The 23,938-nt window shown below is 43.5% G+C and overlaps 1 protein-coding gene across 2 annotated transcripts in view; it reads right to left on the bottom strand.

Moving 5' to 3' along the window:
- INPP5J (inositol polyphosphate-5-phosphatase J) overlaps positions 1–23,938 on the bottom strand; it is a 92,604-nt gene that overhangs the window by 5,437 nt on the left and 63,229 nt on the right. For both annotated transcript variants that reach the window (XM_075829417.1, XM_075829408.1), the window contains 6 exons: positions 20,429–20,540; positions 10,892–11,001; positions 10,593–10,776; positions 1,520–1,657; positions 1,354–1,440; positions 1,148–1,252 (listed from right to left, as the gene is read on the bottom strand). In XM_075829417.1, the coding sequence (XP_075685532.1) occupies positions 1,148–1,252; positions 1,354–1,440; positions 1,520–1,657; positions 10,593–10,776; positions 10,892–11,001; positions 20,429–20,540 (736 nt within the window). The remainder of the gene's footprint in view (positions 1–1,147; positions 1,253–1,353; positions 1,441–1,519; positions 1,658–10,592; positions 10,777–10,891; positions 11,002–20,428; positions 20,541–23,938) is intronic.

Raw genomic sequence — 23,938 nt, 5'->3', positions numbered from 1 at the left:
CATCGGGGCGTTTTTACTACTTTTACTAGCTGAGCGTTCTGACGAGAAGTATCATCCACTTCTCTTCAGAACGCCCAGCTTCTGGCAGTGCAGACACAGCCGTGTTCTCGAGAGATCACGCTGTGTCGTCACTCACAGGTCCTGCATCGTGTCGGACGAGCGAGGACACATCGGCAACAGAGGCTACAGTTGATTCTGCAGCAGCATCGGCGTCTGCAGGTAAGTCGATGTAGCTACTTACCTGCAAACGCTGATGCTGCTGCAGAATCAACTGTAGCCTCTGGTGCCGATGTGGCCGACACGATGCAGGAAGTGAGTGACGTCACAGCGTGATCTCTTGAGAACACGCTGTGTCTGCACTGCCAGAAGCTGGGCGTTCTGAAGAGAAGTGGATGATACTTCTCGTCAGAACGCCCAGCTAGTAAAAGTAGTAAAAACGCCCCGATATACGCACATAATACACGCCCACTTGGACTTTTACTTTAAACACGCCCACTTGGACTTTTGCAAGCCTCATTTGCATAAATACAAAAATGGTCATAACTTGGCCAAAAATGCTCGTTTTTTAAAAATAAAAACGTTACTGTAATCTACATTGCATCGCCTATCTGCTGCAATAGCAGATAGGGGTTGCAAAATCTGGTGACAGAGCCTCTTTAAGCTTCCTATTGACAATGGGAAAACGCATTGTAGTGCATACGACACGTTTTTTTAAAAACGCGTTGTGTGAAAAAGAAGCGTCAGGTCAATTCTTTGCACGTAAGACGTGACGAAAACAAGCCTATTTCCTATAGTCAATGGGAGTCCAAATTACGCGCACAAAACGTGTAAAAAAACGTGACAAAAATGCATCAAAACGCCGTGTGAACAATGCCTAATTATGCACACATAGATACTCTCCTAAGAGAGCCAAAACCTCACTTTTACGTTCTTAAATATTCAGGTTCGCGGTTTATTAACATTTTGGATTGACCGACAGCACTGTAGTTGTTCAACGATAAAATTAATCCTCAAAAGTACAACTTGCCTAATAATTGTGCACACAGTGTAGAACTGGAAAATGGAATCATATTGCAGTGTAAGAATAGTCAATATTAATAAATTAGGATAGCAAATATTCAAATGAGAAACAGCCTTATGTACTCACCTGAAAGGGCTCGGTAACACCAATTAAGGTGCTCATATTGTTACTGTAGTAGCCAAGAAGATATTCACCAGTGCCTTTGGGAAGAGATTCTTCAGTAAACATTACCTGTGTTAAGAACATGTAGATTTGACATCAAATATGGCAAACAATATGATATAATTGCATGGTTTTCTGCTGCACTCCTACTGAATGTGTGAGCTACCAACCTGGTGCTGGTATCTTCCTCCCTCTGCGTCATCTTCTGTTTTCACCCACACATAAGACACATAATCTTTATGATGCCGAAACCCAACCTGAAAATAAAACAGAACAAGGTGTAAAACTTCTAGACCCTATAAGATAGACTATTAAAAAAAATGTAACATTCCCCACCTTATAAAGTCCAATCCAGTCCCAAGAACTCTTCATGTAAATGGGGGACCAGCAGTAGGAGACACAGGCATCTTCAGGCAGTATCCACTCATCACGTACCCAAATGTGTACCAGTGGGGCAACAAGACAGGCAGAAAACTGAGACAATATAATAATTTGTAAGGGTTATAACATCAGTACAAGCTCATAAAATATATTCCTGGTACTAGACATAGGGTAAGCTCAAAAGCGGCAGATATGGTGCGACTGAAAATAAGTTCTATAAAACTGAATAGGGTGTTCTTTGCAGCAGATGCATGAATTTCTGCAAGTTCCATTCAGATAAATGGGATAGTCGTAGAAATTTCAGCAACAAATCTGCCGCGTGTAGATAAATCCTGGATTGTAGTACATATCCCACTAATATCAAAGCCGCCTGTAAAATAAGTCCTTCACTTGTCCCCTTCAGTCAAGAAGTTTCTGGGAAAGCTGGATGACCACCAATAAACCAGTACAACTCCCAAAGATGTTTCCATGATTTCTTTACAGCAAACCTGCCTAGTTAGTCATAGATATAAGTGCAGGGGATATATGACTGCGTAACTAGGTAAACTTACTATTCAGATCCCTGGAATAAAAGAGTGATAACCCCTGTAGGACTTGTTATAAGAGTTAATTTTGTTGTCATCCAGCTTGTGCAGAAAGATCATTCTACACTTAATACTCCATAATGACAATGTGAAAACAGAATGTTAGTAATCTTTGCTAATTTATTGAAAAAGAAAACTAACATATTGCATTGACATAAGTATTCAGACCCTTTACTCAGTACTTCGTTGAAGCACCTTTGGTAGTGATAACAAGCTCCAGTCCTCTTGGGTATGAGGCCACAAGGTTTGCACACCTGGATTTGGGGAATTTTCTGCCATTCTTCTCTGCAGATCCTCTCAAGCTCTGTCAGGTTGGATGGTGACCGACGGTGGACAGCCATTTACAGGTCTCTCTAGAGATGTTCGATTGGGTTCAAGTCAGGGCTCTGGCTGGGCCACTCAAGGACATTCACAGAGTTGTCCCTAAGCCACTCCTGTGTTGTCTTGGCTGTGTGCTTAGGGTCATTGTCTCTTTGGAAGGTGAACCTTCAGCCCAGTCTGAGGTACAGAGGTCTCTGTACTTTTCTCTTTTCATCTTTCCCTCAACCCTGACCAGTCTCCCTGTCCCAGTCGCTGAAAAACACCCCCACACCATGATGCTGCCACCAACATGCTTCAATGTAGGCATGGTATTGGGCAGGTGATGAGCAGTGCCTGTTTTCCTCCAGACATGACGCTTAGAATTGAGGCCAAAAAGTTCAATCTTGGTTTCTTCAGGCCACAGAATCTTGTTTCTAAGGGTATGTTCACACGGCCTATTTTCGAGCCGTAAACGCCTGAAAAACGGCCGGAAAATCAGAAGCAGAATGCCTCCAAACATCTGCCCATTGATTTCAATGGGAAAGACGACATTCTGTTCCGATGGGCCGTTTTTTTACGCGGCTGTTATGAAAAACGGCCGCGTAAAAAAACGGCCCGCGAAAAAGAAGTGCATGTCACTTCTTGGGACGTTTTTGGAGCTGTTTTTCATAGACTCTATTGAAAACAGCTCCAAAAACGGCTGTAAAAAACACCACGACTATCACGAGTGGCTTAAAAAATGTCTGAAAATCAGGAGCTGTTTTTCCTTGATAACAGCTCCGTATTTTCAGACGTTTTTGAGTTTGTGTGTGAACATACCCTTACAGTCTGAGAGTCCTTTAGGTGCTTATACTGAGAAGAGGCTTCTTTCTGGCCACTCTGCCATAAAGCCCAGATTGGTGGAGTGCTGCCGTGATGGTTGACCTTCTGGAAGTTTCTCCCATCTGCACACAGGATCTTTGGCGCTCAGCCAGAGTGACCATTGGGTCCTTGGTCACCTCTCTTACCAAGGCCCTTCTCCCCCGATTACTTAGTTTGGTGGAGCAGCCAGTTCTAGGAAGAGTCCTGGTTGTTCCAAACTTCTTCCATTTAAGAATCATGGAGGTCACTGTGCCCTTGGGAACTTTCAGTGTGTGTGCCTCCACACAATTCTGTCTCTGAGCTCTACAGGCAGTACTTTCCTCCCCACAGCTTGGATTTTCCTCTGATATGCATTGTCAGCTGTGAGACCTTATATAGACAGGGGTGTGTCTTTCCAAATCATGTCCAATCAAATTAATTTACCACAGATGGACTCCAATCAAGGTGTAGAAACATTTCAAAGATGATCTAGAGAAATAATCTAGAGGCCCCCAGAGCTAAATTTCAAGTGTCATAGCAAAGGGTCTGAATACTTATGTACATGCGAAATTTGAGTTTTTCCTTTTTTTTTAAATTGACAAAAATGTTTAAAATTATGGGGTATGAGTGCAAAATGATGGGGAAAAACTTAGATTTTGTTTTATTTTAGCACAGGGATTCAACATAACGAAATGTGAAAAAAGTGAGAGGGTCTGAAGACTTTCCAAATGCACTGTATCTCACTGCTGGCTTTACAACCACTAGTATATAAAAAATAATAAATAATATAAATTTACACACAAAAGGTAAAAACCACAGAAGGTGTTCATTTATTGTGCCTGCTTTTAGGGAGTTTTGCATTTTATAAATTTACACACAAAAGGTAAAAACCACAGAAGGTGTTCATTTATTGTGCCTGCTTTTAGGGAGTTTTGCTCACGGTAAGTAGGTACAGAGAAATTGCAGTATGGATGCCAGCGCAGGTTCACACTCTTATGAGGCTAAAGTCTCTGGAGGTGATTTCAGACTGTCACTTCCCCCTAAATCTCATAGAGTAAAGCAGTAGTCTGCATTTATGGTGACATTGTAGTAAAAGCTTGTTGCCACTACTAAGATATTCCGTCAATCATTTTATTTTATTAAACAAAATAAGTGCTTTACTACTTTCATGGAAAGGGGACTGTTTGGGGGATGCATTATTATGAGATGTGTATGTATGTTGGTTGTGTCTACACTGCGAAGGTATTAATTATGCACAGGCTGACAGAGTTAATTTATGATGGATTTTTTACTGTATTATGTATCTTCAATAACTACCGGTATGTGAGATGGACTCTCTCCTAGGACCCTGCAAATTCTCTGTACGATACATACTTTTGTAATTCTGCGTCTGTTAACCTCGCAGTTGGCTGTATGTAAAAATTGTTGCATTTGTTTTTTCAAATGTTCATTCAGGTTACAAAATGCATAAATAAAACCTTCAAAAAAAAAAAAAAAGAACCCAACAAAATAAGAGAAAAAAATCTAATTTGAGAGGGTATATGTGGATGAGCATACCGGATCCATGGTAGCCATATCTTTTTAAATTTAGTGTTGGAGTCAATGAGAATACTGGTTAATTTTCCATTAATACAGATATTATTGAGTCTAGATTTAACTTCATGAACAGAGCCTTTTTTCTAGGAGTGTGCGATTGTCTGTTTGGTTGCTATGAAAACAAAAGTCATCTTAATTACGTATTGGTAAGCGAAGCTGGTTGAAAATCGGTAGTATGGCTACTTTAGGGTATTTGGGTACAATAAAGCCAAACAGGCTCTGGAGAAGGCCAAAAACCTGGCTCTTAAACCTGGTTAACTTAGGACAGGACCACCAAGTATGGAGAACATCCCTTTTTGAAGGACATCCACAAAACTACTATGATTTTCATAGAAATAAAGTGTAAGGACTGAATACTTTAAAGCGCCACTATGGTTTCAGGTGACTTATCAGAATCAGCCGTCATGTGTATGTACATGAGTAATAACACGATTTCTGACCATTATATGACTTGTATCTGCATCTATTAGCAGTTTTCCCCCCTGCAGACTCCATATCTAATTTTCTTTCTAAACTAGATGCCATAAAGACTCCAATACACTGCACACAAGACGAGATCCTTCTCACCTATCTCTCTCAATCATATATTCAAAAGCAGCCACAGGATGAAAGAAATTTGCGCTCCTTGCACCAACTGAAAAAAGACTTTCGTACTATAGTATGATTTTCTAGCCTAAAGCATGGCTTGGATCACTTGCTCAAAAAAAACACGCAATTTCAATACAGTTGCTTCAACAGCCTCTCTGAAATACGAAGAGTTGCTAAATTCGGGTGGAAGAGAGGACCCTGAAAAAGCAGGTCTTCCCAGAGCACAAGATGCCAGGAGGCGTTGGCCAGGACAGTGTATCAGGCCTGACGGGGCGAGAAGAATCACTGGGCCGCCTTGATTTTCTTGAGGATACGAGGCAGAAGTGGTAGAGAAGGGAAGATAAAGGGAAACTCGAACGGATGCCATGGCATAACCAGTGTGTCCACCTTGACCACTAGAGGCTCTTGAACCTGAGATATGATGCAAGAAAAATGATGATTCAATCTGGAAGCCATGAAGTCCACACCCAGCTGACCCCACCTGGAGCAAATTTCCCTGAAGACTTCAAAATACAGGGCCCATTTCCCTGGGTCTATCCGTTCTCGGCTGAGATCCAGTTGTCCACTCCCAGGACGTGGACTGCCGAGATAGTCAGAAGGTGAGTCTCTGCCCACATCAGAATGCTGGCTGCTTCTGACATGGACGAAAGCCCTGTGGGTCACAGATTGATGGATTATATAGGCAAACACTGTTGTGCTGTTCATCTGAACCCTGATCAGATGGCCGGACAAGACCCACGTCAAGGGCCGAGTTGAAAGGAGGATGGCTCGGAGCTCCAGGACATTGATCCGGAGGGCAGACTCCAGGGGAGAAACCACATTCTGAACAGCTATGTCTTGGAAGACTGCTCCGCACCCGAAGATATTGGCGTGGTCAGAGAGTGTGGCATACTGACAGGGACAGAAGAATCAGGTGATCCAGAGTCCATCAACTTGTTCCACTGAGCAGAGATTGCTCATTGAAGGAGTCGAGTGTGAAACTGGGCAAAGGAAATCACCTCGATGGACGAGAATAATAGGTCTAAAATCCTCGTGAAGTGGCGGATTGACACTGGAGAGTGCCCCAAGAGAGACCGAATGACCTATTGCAGGGAGAAGAATTTCTCTTGCGGAAGGAGAAAAATCTAACATTATAAGGGAGAGGGACAAAACTTGAAATGGTTCATAATCCAACTGAAGCGAGACAAGGTGTACAGAGTAATATGAAGGATTTACAGATTGGCTGATCTGGTAGGTGCTTTGATCATGATGCCATCCAGGTATGGTATGGAATGGCCACAACACCTCGGGAGTGCAGGAGAGTCATCATGGAGGAGAGAATATTTGGGAAGACCCATGGGGCCCATGACAATTCGAAACAAAGAGACACTAATTGGTGATGGCAGAATCAGATCGCAAAGTAAAGAAATCGCTAATGGGAGGCACAGATGGGGATGTGTAAACACGCGTCCTTGATGACCACTGAGGACGGGAAATCCTCCGGCTACATGGATACGATCACTGAGTCAGATTCAAGATCGGGCGCACCGTTCCCTCTTTCTTTGAAATGACAAAGAGTTTGGAATAAAAATCCTAGAAATGTTTCCAGCAGGGGAACATGGACAATCACTTTATGGGATAGAAGAGTCTAAGCAGCAAAAAAAAAGGCAAAAGCCTTGGAGAGAAGACTCAGGGTAAACTGATTCGAATAAAAGGTCTAGATAGAAGAAATTTCTATTTTGTAGCCCACTTCGTATACCCAGGCATCAGAAACTTGAGAGAGCTAGACATCTTTATAGAGGAGTCGCCCCCACCAACCAACTCGAGCGGAGGTTGCCCTTTATGTAGAGCTAGTTCTGCCGGAGCATCCTTGGGGCACTAGGAATGACGTGGTTTAAAAGAAGGCCTCTTTCTTTGGTCTTGCGGGTTTTGCTTCTTGGAAAAATGGCGTGAACTGGAGAAGCGTCGAAAGGACCGAAAGCGAGCAACACTCTTCCTGTTGGGGCCAGTGACGGAGCCTGCTATGGGGTAGATGAGAACTCTCACTATCCCCCCCCCCCCCTGTGGCCTCAAAGATGAACTCATTCAGACGACTGCCGAAAAGGCGGGAATCCGAGAAGGGGAGAACCGTTAGGATCTATTAGCGGCAGCCCTTCAGAAGTCACATTCCCTTCAGCATGCCTGGAAAGGTGAGGGACGCCAGAGGGAGCTGGCTGGAACAGTGGATGAACCCATTGCTGGCGGGTAACATGGGAGTAGAAGCTCAACTATGCCTCCTTTTCTACTGGAGGCAGGGCAGTCAACAGTGAGGTTAGGCTGTACTGTTCTCCCTCCCTAGTTGTGGGGAAACAGCGTTATCAAGTCAACCCTATATTGCCAACATAAAAGGGAAAAAACAATAAGTAGAGTAGATGACGCTGTCAAACAGGAAGCTAAAACTGGTTATCTCAGTTTCTGCAGAAGGGGTAAAGCCTGGTAGGAGAAGCTAACAGTTTTTGTTTTTTTTAGCTCAGTGTTCACCTCATAGTGGCAGAAGCCATACCCAAGGTCATCATCAGTGTATTCTGTCTAACCCCCAATTACTCAGACGAGAAACATGGATGATGTGATATTTACATTCTTTAGGCCATGCAGTGTACTTTCTCCCTATCTAGTGTACCTCCCCCTAAGTGCTCATTCAGACAGGCATATTGTAACGGTTTTAACTATCTATAATCTAGATGTAATACCCCAAACAATCTCGTACCTCATACGAATTTTCGTATAGATCTATGGTGCTTTTAATTTTATTTAGTAGAATCACAGGGGTTAAGGTGTTACACAGTGGCGTAACTACCGCCGTAGCAGCAGTAGCGGCTGCTACGGGGCCCGCGGCATGAGGGGGCCCGTGTCGCCCGCCGGCACGGGCCCCCACTATGGCCGGAGGCTCCGCTAGCAGCCGCTATGGCTGCTACAGCGGGACGCCACTGAAAACTACGGCAGAGCAGGGAGGTATCTCCCCGCTCTGCCATTAACTGGTTCCCGACCGCTGGCTGTATTTTAACGCCCAGCGGTCAGGGTCCTTAAAACCCGAGCCATAGACTTTCTACGGCTCGGGTTTTAACTTGCTGCCCGCGCGATCGGGCAGCTGAATGTCGGGTCTCCGGCTGTCAGTGACTGCCGGGGACCCTGAGGAGAGGATAGAAGCAGCTTTCGCTGCTTCTGTCTTCTCTGATCACTTGTACACAGCGCTGAATGCGCGCTGTGTACAGGAATAGAGACAGCAGCAGCGGCGCTGTCTCTATTCCTCCCGGTGATCATGTGACTGGTCACATGATCGCCGGGTGCCGTTAGTGGCAGACTGTTGCTGGGTCTTACTAGACCCAGCACAGCCCAGTTAGTGACAATCGTCACTATGAGAGGGCTGATTTCCCCTGTAACTGGGGCTGCTGTGCAGCTCCAGTTACAGTGGAAAAACATGGTGTAAAAGAAAGAAAAAAAATATATAAAGTTCCCCAAAGGTCTTCTTTGACCTTTGGGGGACAGACCATAATAATAAAAAAATAATAAAGTAAAGTGCAAAAAAAATGTAAATAATAAATACACATAAAATACCCACCCCAGAAAAAACCGTTTCCCCCCCCCCCCGCCAATCATTGTTGTAACGCTAGCGCTGACCCAATTACCCTAATATAGACATGTAATATATAACAATTTACGGTAGACAATGGCGATCACAAATAAAAGGTCTATTTTAGGGTAAAACTATGTTATTACCCAAAAAAAAATAGCTGAAATGTAAAAAACCTTATTTTTTTACTATTATTTTCAAACTTTATGAATAAAAATTCTAAAATAGCAAAAAAGGTGTGTATAAAAACGATAAAAAATGAAACCTGCATTGTCTACGGAAAAAACGTCGCAAAAATCACGTCGTTAGCCCAACAAATAAAAAAGTTATAGCCATTTAACTAACACGTGCTAAAAATGGCTAAACGGTGTCTGGTCCTGAAGGCGCAAAATAGAGCAAAAGACATGTATCCCCTGCCTCTCCACAGGACATGTATCCCCTCTCCACAGGATCTCCACAGGACAGGGGATACATGTGTGATCGCTGGCATTGATAGGGAGAACGGGGGACTGAAAGTCCCCTGAAGTTCTCCATCACAAACCTCGGACTTCCGGGGTCTGTGTCGGCAGCTCCGTAGAAATGAATGGAGCGCCGGTCGTGCTTGTGCGCATGCGTGACCAGCGCTCCTTTCATTTTTATTGAGCTGCGCAGACGCCGGAAGTCAGAGGTTTGTCATGGAGAAGTTCAGGGGACTTTCAGTCCCCCGTTCTCCCTATCGCTGCCAGCGATCACTCATGTATCCCCTATCCTGTGGAGAGGGGATACATGTATTTTGTAGGACACACTGTAGGTCGCATTTTTTTGGGAAGGGGGATGCTGTATGGAGTTCCCTACAGGGGGGGGAGCTGTATGGCGTTCCCTACAGGGGGGGGGGGGGGGGTGGCTGTATGGTGTTCCCTACAGGGGGAGCTGTATGGCGTTCCCTACAGGGGGGCTGTATGGCGTTCCCTACAGGGGGGGGCTGTATGGCGTTCCCTACAGGGGGGGCTGTATGGCGTTCTCTACAGGGGTGGCTGTATGGCGTTCTCTGCAGGGGGGCTGTATGGCGTTATCTACAGGGGGGCTGTATGGCGTTATCTACGGGAGGGGGGGGCTGTAAAAAAGGCACTATCTACAAGGGGGGGGTTGTGTGACACCGAGGGGAGGGGGGGCCCCAGTCAAAAGTTTGCTATGGGGCCCAGTCTTTCCTAGTTACGCCCCTGGTGTTACATCTGGAATATGGATAGTTAAACACGGGTACAATTCGCTAATCTGTATCTAATTAACCAGGGATGGTAATTAAAGTGACAGAAAACGATGAAAATAATGCAATGTATGTGTCTTAAATGGTATAAACTAAGTTTGAGCTTTTTACCAAAATAATTTTTCTTCTACAATAATACCCTCAACCCTCTTTACTGCTCACCAGAATTCCCTCATAGTGGTGTTGGATGGCACAATATCCCTGTACTGTATCCGTGATCACTGGTGTGCAAATATTCAATATGTTCAGTAATAAATGTCTGTCGTATGATAATGACTGCAACCTCACCTTTACGGAGAAAATAGCAGATACAGGTTTGTGGTCACTCTCTGTGTACTGCATATGGGATCCATAGCTGAGCAGTGTCACTGACAGGCTCTCAGACACACTGCTGCTTGTGTCTGACTGTGAAGTTGTATTTTTAATTTTCCACAGAATTCGGTCAGTCCATGCAGGTTTTCTCTTTTTAGAGCTGAAAATTGCATGAGTTATTAAATAGAAAGATACTGTACTAGGTAATTCTAACCCAAAATGCAAAACTTTAATAAATCTGCCAATGAACCATATTCATGTGAACACATGCTTACCTAGTGTCAAAAGTGTTGGTCCCAACATCATATTTATATGTGGGAGGGAATGTCAGGGGTCCTTCCATAAAGCCAGACAACACAGGTTCACAGAATTTTGCCATGTTTAGCTGTAAGGAAAGTTATAAAATTATTACTGAATTTAGACAGTTAAAGGTGTCTTTCTTTGCTAAGTTTTTTTTTTTTTTTTAAACTCGTTTTATTGAAAGAATTGTACAATACAAATGTCCATAGTACATAACAGAAAATAAACACATTTATGTAGTCACACAAATTTTGAACACAGATGCATAGTGGCTATGGTGGTATTTAACATGTCATAACCTAATAGATCACATAGTTAACCCTCAGTAATAACATCCCAGCGGGCAAAATACTTTCCCAGGCCAATTTGAGTTATTTCAGACAAAATATAGAAATCCAATAAGTAACCAATCATGCAACAGCCGTCCTCCTCAAGGTTGCAGCAACTGGTCCCTCAGGTCTGTGAATCTATACGGAGCATACAGGGTACAAGATGAATCACACCAACTCTGCCATATTTTATCAAATTTACTAATACACCATCTTTTCTTATATAATACTCGCTCATATGGAATAATGGAATTGATCAACGATTTCCATTTCGTCACCCTAGGAGGTCTCTGATCCATCCACCGAAGTGCGATGGTTTTCCTTGCCATGAACAATACTTCTTGCAATAGAATACGCATGTGGAATGGCCACTGATCTTCAGGCAGCACCCCAAATAGACAAATCTTGGGTGAAAAGGGGATCGGCTGCTTCACCACTTCCTCAACCACTTTCAACACCTCCCCCCAAAAGGAGGCCACCACTGGACAATCCCAGATCATATGCCAGAAATCAGATCTGGGAAAACGGCACCTGTGGCATTCAGTGCTAGGATATCTGCCCATTCTATGCAGTCTCACCGGCGTGAGGTAACTCTGATGAACTATAGATAATTTAATCATTTTGTTATTTGCCGCCGGCGATACAGACATAGGAGATGAAAGTACATCCTCCCATTCCTCCCCTGTCAGATCTGGTACCAGGCTCTCCCATTTATCTTTTACCGGTAACTTGACATTGGCCAGTTTAGCTTGTATAAGGGCCGTGTAGACAGCCGAGATCAGCCCCCGGGGGCCCTGTGATTTAAAAACTCCAATCAAAGGGAATCGTGAGAATTCGTGGTCTGACCTAGGGTATTGACTTGCGAGAGCATGTCGCAGCTGCAGATATCTATAGAAGCTTTTCCTAGGGATTTGGAAGTCCTCTTGCATTTGCGCAAAGGATTTAATGACATTATCCGTATACACATCCCCGACTCTACGTACCTCAAAGCCATCCCAGAAAGAGGGGGCCTGCCCCTCCATTAGATGTGAAAGAAGGGGATTATCGCATAGTGGCATGTCCACCTGTATATCTGCATATGCATAAATTTGTTTGGCAGCCGTCCATGCCTGCACTGCCACCTTGTGGATTGGGAGCACTTCTTTATAAGTTCCCGGGGAGCTTTCTAGCACTGGCCAAAGGTGTGTTAGATGCAAATATGTAGCGAGGTGCTGTTCCCTCATTGGTAACGGGTCCGGCCCTGTCCATAGCTGTAGATATCTCAACTGCCCAGCTAGATAGTACATAAACAAGTCCGGCAGTGCCATTCCCCCCTCTTGTTTAGGTCTCTGCAGAGTAGCCAAGCTAAGTTTGGATCTGTTGGATCCCCATATAAAAGCCGGGAATAATGCATGTAGGGATTTAAAAAAGGCCTTATATACTGGTATGGATGCGTGCTCCAGAACATACAGACATTTTGGCAGAATAACCATTTTAATTAAATTTACGCGACCCGTCACTGCCAGTGGGAGTGCCCCCCACACCTTGAATTTGAGCTTGATATAGTCTAACAGAGGCAATATATTGGTGATTCGATCCTGCCTATGGTCTCGGTTTATGATAATACCCAGATATTTAAATGACGACACCACCTGCAGACCGTGCTCAGCATCCGCCCACCCCACTTCCTTCAAAGGCATGAAAAATGATTTGTTCCAATTAACATGTAGGCCAGAAAATCTACCGAATTGGTTCAGGATTTCAATAGCTAGCCCCAAGTTGTCCTTCGGGTATGACATATACAATATCACGTCATCGGCGTACAAACTAATCCTCTCCTCTTGTCCTCCCACCACTATTCCCCGATATTCTGGGTGCGTTCTGACACGTATCGCCAAAGGCTCAATAGCTATTGCAAACAATAGCGGGGAGAGAGGGCACCCCTGCCTGGTACCTCAACGGAGTTGAAAATAAGGGGACATTATACCATTAATCAAAATTTGTGCCCTCGGATCCTTATACAGGATTTTTATCCATTTAATGAAAATTGGGCCAAAACCAAACCTCTGTAATGCTTCAAACAAATATGCCCACTCAACGGAATCGAAGGCCTTGGCCGCATCAAGAGATGCCATTGCCCAGTCCTCCTTCAGTGCCTCTCCTATTTGAGCCAAAATTTGAACCTTGCGTATATTGTCAGATGTGGACCTCCCCGGCATAAAGCCTGCCTGATCCGGGTGGATGAGTTGTAATATCACCTTATTCAGTCTATTTGCCAGTACCTTTGCAAGTATCTTGTAGTCTAGATTCAGTAATGAAATAGGACGGTAAGAACTACATTCCCTAGGGTCTTTGTCAGGTTTTAGTAACACTACAATTGTGGCATCATAGAAACTGTCCGGGAGTTTTCCCTCCCCCCGGGCATACGAATACATAGAGCATAATGGGGGAATGAGCTGGTCAGAATAACGAAGATATACCTCCAATGGTACCCCGTCTGGGCCCGATGCCTTACCCTTCGACATATCCCTCAATGCCTGTGTAACCTCGATATCAAGTTCTAACATATCCCTGCCTGCCACATCTAACTGTGGAAATTTCAAGTCCTCCAAGTTTGACCAATCATACGTAGACTGGGAGGAGTATAAGTCCCTATAGAATTGGGTCAATCGGGCCGCTATACTAGGGGTATCAGTCAACTCACGGCCCTGACTGTCCTTAATCTTTAGTATTGCTGAGCTCTGAGAGTTGTGGTGAATTAAATGAGCCAGCAATTTACTTGATTGGTTTCCCAATTCAAAATAGGTTTGCCGAGCAAAAAACAGTTTCCTATCAGCTTTTTCTTGTAGTAATAATAAGTATTTACGGCCCATCGTCAGCCATGCATGTTTATTTGCTTCCGATGGGTTTTCTATATATTCGCCCTCCAATGTTTTACATTCCTGTGCCAACTGACCCTCTTCCTTTGCCGCTTCCCTTTTTATGTAGGAGATTGTAGATCGCAAGCAACCTCTCAGGTAGGCCTTCAGGGTATCCCATAAAATATTAAGATTATCACACGAGTTATTGTTATCTTGAAAAACCTCCAATTGATCTGGTATGCGATCTTGTGGCCCTATCAGGGTGAGCCAGAATGGATGAATTTTCCAGCTACCAATCCTCACAGGCCCTGGGTGATTGAAGCAAGCTACCATCGGAGAGTGGTCTGACACTCCCCTTACTTCATAAGAAATATCCGTTACCATCGGAACCATTAGAGTGTTCCCAAAGATATAATCTATACGGGACAGGGAATTCCTACCGATAGAATGACATGAGTATACCTTTACATTCGGATGTTTGCACCTAAATATATCTATCCAACCCATTTCTTGAAATAGCAAATTCAACTCTGTTGGAGCCACCGGTGCAACCCCACAATCCACTTCCCCTCTAAATCTATCACATTTGGGATCCATGACCATGTTAAGGTCCCCCAGGCCCAGTACCGTAGCTTGTGGATAAGCAGCAGCAAATGCGGCAGCCTCATGTAAAATCTGTGTATTCGCCGGAGGAGGAACATATAGGCCCAGTAATACAAATGGTATAGTGTCGATGTAAGCATGTATAAACACATATCTACCTTCCTTATCCACTTTAAGTTTGACCGCTTCCCACCTCAGAGATTTGTGGATTAATACAGATACCCCCCGGGAGTAGGACGTATGAAAAGAGTGTGAAGACCATTGGATCCAAGGTCTACGCAATAATCTCGCTTTGTCTGGGATTAAATGCGTCTCTTGCAGACATATTATAGAGGGATTAAATTTACGGATACATGCAAAAATGGCCGCCCTTTTCCTCGGGGTACCCAGCCCCCGTACATTCCAAGACACGATCGGTATAGACGCCATTAGTGGGCCCGGAAACTATGTCTGCCTCGGAGGGAAGATGGCTCCCGACTCCTGCATAATACCAATATACTTTCCCTAGCGACCTTTCCCCACCTTCTTTGCACTGTATGACTTTTTAGACATTTGAATTCATAAATGAGTATAATTTCGCCTAAATACGGCGTTGAAAACATAAACGACAGAACTAACATATAAACAGTAAATTGTATCGGCAATGCGAGATGACACATAGGCCATTGCCGAATCATGCCCTCCTCGTGGCACCAAAGAGTAACGGGGAAGGCCCCATGCTATTAGGCAGTGTTAACGTATCCTTCCCTATCTGCATCTTCAAACATCACATTACATCTTAAGCCCTTTCCATAAATTCGTACAGGAGGACTATAAATCAATCAGCAGTGTAAACAATACATCAGTAATATTTAACCGCAATATGCTTCCTGCGCAGATACCAGGATCTCTCCTGCGATTTCTCAACTGAGACCCCTTCTTCACTTCGGCCGGATCACTCCTTCCCATTATAGGCCAAGCTCCGTGAACAGAATGGTAACAGATTGATAGTCCCGGCAGTCCATTCAAATGAAATGGGGAGGATAAGAATGACCCTTTTCAGGGCCTCCGGATCTATCCACCCGCCGGATAAGTCTTCAAGTTGGGTGTACCGTAACATTGGAATCCCTCCTTAAACACAGGAGATCAACCAGCAAAAAGAAACCTTTTAGCCTGCATCAGGCGCATGAGGAACTCCAGCATCATCTTTAAATTCCAGCACTTTCCATCCTCACCCTCCAAAGGGATCACACACGGCGGGGCGATCTCTTCCCTCTCACCCAATCGTCGGCCTCCAGCGGAGAGTTAAAAAAGATAGAACGGTCGTTATCCACTACCCGCAGCCTTGCAGGATACGCCATAGAATATGGGATATTGAGATCCCTCAGCCGCCTTTTCACCGCCATAAACGTAGCTTGGCGCTTTTGTAGATCAGCCGAGAAATCCGGGAATATGGATATAGCAACGCCATTATACTTAATTCCTTGCAGCCGGCGTGCTTGACGTAGGATCATGTCCCTGTCGTTACAATTAAGCAACCGGGCCAGCATCGGCCTCGGAGGGGCCCCCGGTGGAGGTGGTCTTGCCGGCACTCTGTGCGCCCTTTCTACTGCAAAGGCCTGCGAATAAGGTGCATCTGGCAGTATCTCTTTCAACCACTTAGATATGAATTCGCCCGGATCTTGGCCCTCCGACTTCTCAGGCATTCCTATTATCCGGATATTATTCCGGCGCAGCCTATTTTCCAAATCATAATTTTTTTGTTTTAATAACTCCGCCATGGATTCCAGATCCGTAATCGCACGTGGCATGGCCGCCATCCTGTCTTCCACCCCCGACACTCTATCCTCCACATGCGTCACTCGTTCTCTCAAGGCCTGCATATCCTGCCTGATGAGGCCTATATCAATTTTCACCTCCTCCATCTTACCGGTCAGCGAGGTCTTGCATGCTGATATGGCTGCCAGGAGTTTATTCATCACCTCCGTCGGGGTAGGTTCCGGCTCTGTCTCCTCCACCACCGCTGAGGAAGATGTCGTCCCGCCAGGCGTCTCACTGCCCTTTGAGCGCTGCTGCAGAGAAGCACGGCCGCCATCTTTGATATCTTCCCGGGCATAGCTCTGTAGCTTTTCCGTGGCCGTTTGACCTCTCGTGGGGCCCATAACTCCACTCTTACCACCCGACTGCTGCCTGGATCTCCGGGACATAATGATGAAGGTAAGGAACGATCAGGATATTCACAGGATCAATATAGCACGGGACCACAGCGGAGCTCTCAAGTCATGCGACTGCTCCCGTTGCGTGCCAAGCCACGCCCCCCTTTCTTTGCTAAGTTATTAGGTTTAATTTTACTTTTTGCAATATATACAGTAACAAGAAGAGAAGTAAACAAAAGAACCTGCCATACTTACATAATATTTCAAGACATACATTTTTCAGGTACATATATATGGTACCATTTCATTTGAATTATTTTTTTATAATCACAGAATGCATTAAAAAAAAGGCAACTACAAACTTGTTTTTGAAAAGCACAGGCCCTATCAGTCACTAATAGGTAAGACCTATAATGTTCCAGCTCAAAAATACATATACAAAATATTCCAGATAATCTAGAAAATTTTATCTTTATTATTCCATACATATGAACATAATACACCTTCCAAAAAACATATACAAAAAAATAAAAACATAATTAAAAACAGGCTGGGTTGAAATCAACCATAACCCCAGTCACATAAAGATATCAGGTCCAAAATGTAAGTTGTAATGGCTCCTATAAACTAGGTTTAATGTCTAGAAAAAGATCCTAAGTGTATAGACCAGATAAAATATACATAATACAACCATTAGTCAATTACCTGTTGCTGGAATAATGGCAATGGGAGAATTCATCCCAGGCAAAACATTGACCCGCGTTTGTCCTATCAGTCACTAATACTGTACTTCCCTGGACACCTTAAAGCAGTTATCCAGAATCGCGAAAAACAAGATGAGGGGGAGGTGGGTTGTATAAAATAATAAAATAAGCATTACTGACTATTTAAATCCCCTGCCACTCCAGCGCTGCCATTCTGGTGCTCCCTACAAGTCTTTGTTTTCTGAGCTGCAGCGATTATGCCACGTTGACACACGTAACCGCAGCAGCCAATCGCTGGCTTGAGCAGTGGCTGCAGCGGTCATGTGTGTAGACTTTACATCACTGCAGCTCAGTAAACAAAGACCAGCGGGGAAGACTGGAGCGGCAGGGGATTTAAAAGGTATTTTATGATTTCATTATTTTATGCAATTTCCCTTCCTTGATCCCAGGCAGCCCCTTTAATTTGACCTGTCAGTAATTAACCATCAGCCACAGAGAACGTGATGTTGGGGCTGATGAGCACAGGACAATGGAGCCTCAGAACTGATAGCAATACAATGGGGATTAAATACATGGGAGCTAAATTTTCTCCGTTACAGCGGCTGTCAATTGCAGCCACAATCCCACTGGTGATCGTGTAGACACAGCATATACCGCCCACTAATTCTGTGGGAAGTGGTTAAAGTTAATTGAACTTTATTTTTTTACATTTAAATAGATCTAATATTGTGTGATCATTTATTTCCTAATATACAGTATCTTTAGAGCAGAAAGAGTTCCATTTTCTGATAATGAGCTCCAAAATACCTGAATAGAGCTGTTTACAATAATAAACCACTACGCAATAAGCTGCTAAACTCCCTCTAGAGATGGCTGCAGACAGCGAGATGTTTCTCATTTAAATATATGTCTACAAAAGGGATTGGGATCTCTATCGAAAATTTTACCTCTGACCCCTATAAAGATATACTGAGAAATGACTCAGCGCAGAATGGTGAAAATAAAAACGACATCACATTAAAAGGTTAAAGAGGCTCTGTCACCACATTATAAGTGTCCTATCTCCTATATAACGAGATCGGCGCTATAATGTAGATGACAGTTTTTCTAAATAAAAAGCATCACTATTTTAAATCACTTTATTAGCGATTTTTAGCTTTATGCTAATGAGTTTCTTAATGCCCAAGTGGCCGTGTTTTACTTTAGACCAAGTGGGAGTTGTACAGAGGAGTGTATGACGCTGACCAATCAGCCTCATGCACTCCTCTCCATTCATTTACACAGCAGCATCACGTTCTTACTAGAACACGATGTGCTGCCACATACACAGACATTAACGTTAATCAAGTGTCCTGATAATTAATATATATTACCTCCAGCCATACACATGACGTCCTGGCTGGATGTAATGTATATTAATTATCAGGACACTTGATTAACATTAATGTCTGTGTATGTGGCAGCACATCGTGTTCTAGTAAGAACGTGATGCTGCTGTGTAAATGAATGGAGAGGAGTGCATGAGGCCGATTGGTCACTGATTGGTCAGCGTCATACACTCCTCTGTACAACGCCCACTTGGTCGAAAGTAAAAACACGCCCACTTGGGCATTAAGAAACTCATTAGCATAAAGCTAAAAATTGCTAATAAAGTGTTTTAAAATAGATAGTTTTTCTAAATAAAAAGCACTGCTGTCACCTACATTATAGCGCCGATCTCCTTATGTAGGAGATAGGCCACTTATAATGTGGTGAGAGAGCCTCTTTAACGTTCACTTTAAAAGACATTTACAGTAGATATGAACAGATTATCAGTACAATTTAAACAATTCAATGTGATCTTAACAATAGCAGCCCAATTAAAACAGCACAAAATCGTCAATTAAAAAAGTCTTGTGCACACAACCGTAGTGGTTTTGTGGGCCGTAAAACCACCGATCCGTTGTGGTCCATATGTCCACAAAAAAACTTTTAATTGTGCATCTGTGTATCAACAGCATTCACGGATCCGCAACAGAAAAAAACTGTTGTCACCAGTTTGTGAACCTGCATATCCGGACCGTAAAAGGAGTTGTCCTAAGTTTTTGAGGCCCGGATTTTGTCGCCCCCACAGGGATTGTGTGAATGGGGTCATAGAAATGAATGGGTCCGCAATTTGTACGCAAAAATGCAGATAAATTGCGGACACAAAAGCACGGTTATGTGGAAAAGTAATAAAAGTATTGTTTATTGTTGTTGAAAATTAATTGTTGACACAAAAAATTATTGTTATTGTTTGTGTGGAGTAAATGGTTGTCCTCTGACATACAGTCATGAGAAAAGAGGGTATAACATTTTTCCAAATATGTAAACATATCAATATTTGATCTTCAATCAAACAGTATATAAAGGCCATAGCAGAGACTCGTAGACTGTTAAAAGAAACTACTGTTGTAATGGGCTTATTGTCCATCTAAGGCAACATTCACACGAACGTAACAAACCTTGGACGTGAAAAACTACCGTTTTTCATGTCCGAGGTGCACCCGTGCGGGACGCGTGATAACGCATCCCCCATAAACTAGAGTCTATGGAGGGATGCGTGGAGCGCTACAAAATAGGACATGTCCTATTTTTTCACAGACCCTTCACACTCTCCGTTGAAATACGGCCGTTACACGGACGGGATACACGCTGAATGAGCCCTAACACTCACACAGATTTTAGGACGTCATAGAGAGGGGGCCCCGCTAAATGGAGAGCTGCTCCGTAAGAGAGGCTCTGGTGGACTTGAATCACCTGAACTTTCTAGGGGTTTCCTTTTGGCAAAATGTAATTCTTGCTCATACTCAGTCACATATGTATCACCAGTGCCTGTTTACATACCAGCATTTTAGGCATTTTCTACCCATGTACGCTCACCTGATCTTTCTCCCAAAGCAAAGAAAGCTTGTTGCCCTGGATAGCAGACTTCACAAAATACAGGTCTAGATCATCTATTCTGAAGTTTAGGTCTCCAAACCAGAACACCAGGCTGAAATCACATGAACAGAAACAAAAAATCATTGGGGCAGATTTACTAATGCTGTCTTATACCTGGACAGAGTAAACTTAGACCAGGCAGTCAGAAGATGCAACAAATCTATCAAAGTGGTGCACTCTGCATGATAAATTTGCCGCATCTTGCTAGACATTGTAGACATTTTTCTTTTCCTTATATATACTATTAGTTAGCTTAGTTTACGGCAGTTTGTTGTTTTTGCGCCAAATTTTGTACAGAATTTTAAGCAACACCCACTTTCCACTAAGCTATGCCCTCTTTTTGGTGCAAAAAAGTGTCTAAAACAGCTGACAACTGTGGAGCAGGGCATGTGCAACAGAATATTGGCACATTTTAAACAGTAAATGTATTAAGCACAGTAAAATCACACACAAAAATGAAAATAAATATACTATGGATCAGATAAGAAAATACAGTGCTTGTTTTATATTAAAGGCTAACTAAACGTTCAACAAACTTGACACATGTCAGAAGTTTTGATTGGTGGGGTCGGAGCACTGAGACCCCCACCAATCACTAAAACGAAGCGGCTGAAGCGCTCGTGTGAGCGTTAGCCACTTTGTTTCTGTTCGGCTTTTTCCGGAAAGCCGATGTAGCGGTGTGCGGGCTCATAGACTAAGCGGCTCTGTGCTCACACGAGTACTTCTGTCTCTTAGTTTTAGCGATTTTTGGGGGTCCCAGGTATCGGACCCCCACACCAATCAAAACCTCTGACGTGTCAATATGACACATCAGAATTTTGTTGAACGTTTAGCTACACTTTAAGAATATGTAGGGTAAAACTTGAATTTTCACAGACTTTTAAGACCACCATAGATATTATAGGGTTTCTTAAAACATGTCCTAAGATCCCCGTCTAAAAGTAGGAGCACATAAATGTCATACACCTACTGTACCTGCACTTCTGTGGCAGTCTCCTTTGAATAAAGAGATGCTTTGATGTGACTGTGTGACACCCATGGCCGCGGGCCATCGGGATTTCCCCCCCCCCCACGACGGTCGCAGCAATGGATCAGTGAGCACTGGCCCCTATCTCCTACTCAGGAGACGCCAGCACTCATTTCCGCTTCACTATGCTGTGTCCCATAGGGTGCGCGCGCACGCTCGTGTCCAGCCTTAAAGGGCCAGCGCGCGCACCTGAATTGTATATCAAATTAGCCCATAATCACCCTGGACTATAAGAAGGGCCCTGCTCCTTCCTTCATTGAGCGTTGTTGTGTTTACCTGTGTTAGTCTTTGCAAATGGTCCCTTAGTGTTTTCCAGTTCCCAGTGTTCCCGTACCTGCTACCTGTATCCCGTGCTACCTTGTTCCTGTGCCAGAGAGTTGGAGTCGTGTTGTGCTGTATACTACTCCATCCGTGTTACACCGCACCTGGTGTCTGCCTGCTGCCAAGATCCCATCCAAGCCTACCATTGCTACGGTATGACGTTAACACAGATACCCTTATTCAAACTATAGACTTTGACTTGATATCCTGTTGGTGGGCTGCAATCCTGCTACGGCGGTACGGCCCAGTGGGTCCACGCACCCATCGTGACACTGTGTACATGTGTTTGCATACATTTGTATAACCCTAGAAACCTGTTCTGAGATCTCCTATTGTGCCCAGAATAACTTATTTTCATATGTTTGCTTCTAGCCCAGTTGACATTTCATTGCATTATACTAGTGAGACATTGTGACTGAACCTTTTCTACCCAGAAACCAAAGTTCTGCTTGGTCCTTGAGCCTTCAAACTGATGTCCGTGGAACTTTGAATTATGCAAAGGCGTCTAAGGGGTTTTCCAAGATGAAAATAGGTGATGTGCACAAGGCAGCAGTAATGCAGGTGTCACCTTTGCATATGAATCCATTGCCCTCAGCATTACTCACTACTCAGTCACTGTGTCATAAGTCTGCACAACAGACTCCTAAGTGGCACGCATGGGAGAAGCGCTGTGACCGTAAAGGGGCTGTCTAGTTTAGAAAACTCATCTTCATATACCTTATTAGGGAATTCTGAGTTAACCGGTTTAGCACTGTCCACTGTACATGTACGTGTGTGTACATATATATATATATATATATATATATATATATATATATATACATACATACATACATACATACACACACACACACACACTACTGTTCAAAAGTTTAGGGTCACTTAGAAATTTCCTTATTTTTGAAAGAAAAGCACAGTTTTTTTTCAATGCAGATAACATTAAATTAATCAGAAATACACTCTATACATTGTTAATGTGCTAAATGACTATTCTAGCTGCAAACGTCTGGTTTTTAATGCAATATCTACATAGGTGTGTAGAGGCCCATTTCCAGCAACCATCACTCCAGTGTTCTAATGGTACATTGTGTTTGCTAACTGGCTAATGGATGATTAGAAAACACTTGAAAACCCTTGTGCAATTATGTTAGCACCGCTGTAAACAGTTTTGCTGTTTAGAGGAGCTATAAAACTGACCTTCCTTTGAGCTAGTTGAGAATCTGGAGCATTACATTTGTGGGTTCGATTAAACTCTCAAAATGGCTAGAAAAAGAGAGCTTTCATGTGAAACTCGACAGTCTATTCTTGTTCTTAGAAATGAAGGCTATTCCATGCGAGAAATTGCCAAGAAACTGAAGATTTCCTACAACGGTGTGTACTACTCCCTTCAGAGGACAGCACACACAGGCTCTAACCAGAGTAGAAAGAGAAGTGGGAGGCCCCGCTGCACAACTGAGCAACAAGACAAGTACATTAGAGTCTCTAGTTTGAGAAATAGACGCTTCACAGGTCCTCAACTGGCAGCTTCATTAAATAGTACCCGCAAAACGCCAGTGTCAACGTCTAGAGTGAAGAGGCGACTCCGGGATGCTGGCCTTCAGGGCAGAGTGGCAAAGAAAAAGCCATATCTGAGACTGGCTAATAAAAGGAAAAGATTAATATGGGCAAAAGCACACAGACATTGGGGGAGGGCCTTCTGGAAGCATGGGGTGAAATTTCTCCCGATTACCTCAGCAAATTAACAGCTAGAATGCCAAAGGTCTGCAATGCTGTAATTGCTGCAAATGGAGCATTCTTTGACGGAAGCAAAGTTTGAAGGAGAAAATTATTATTTCAAATAAAAATCATTATTTCTAACCTTGTCAATGTCTTGACTATATTTCCTAGTCATTTTGCAACTCATTTGATAAATATAAGTGTGAGTTTTCATGGAAAACACAAAATTGTCTGGGTGACCCCAAACTTTTGAACAGTAGTGTGTGTATATATATATATATATATATATGTATTAATATAAATGTCGGGTACCCGGCAGTCAGAGAATGGCAGAGACCTGGAGAGAAGACAGAAGCGTTTTTCACCACTTCTGTCTTCTCTGTACT

This window comes from Rhinoderma darwinii, chromosome 1, assembly GCF_050947455.1.
Source record: "Rhinoderma darwinii isolate aRhiDar2 chromosome 1, aRhiDar2.hap1, whole genome shotgun sequence".
Classification (NCBI taxonomy): domain Eukaryota; kingdom Metazoa; phylum Chordata; class Amphibia; order Anura; family Rhinodermatidae; genus Rhinoderma; species Rhinoderma darwinii.
This window is presented reverse-complemented; position numbering and strand designations above follow the sequence as displayed.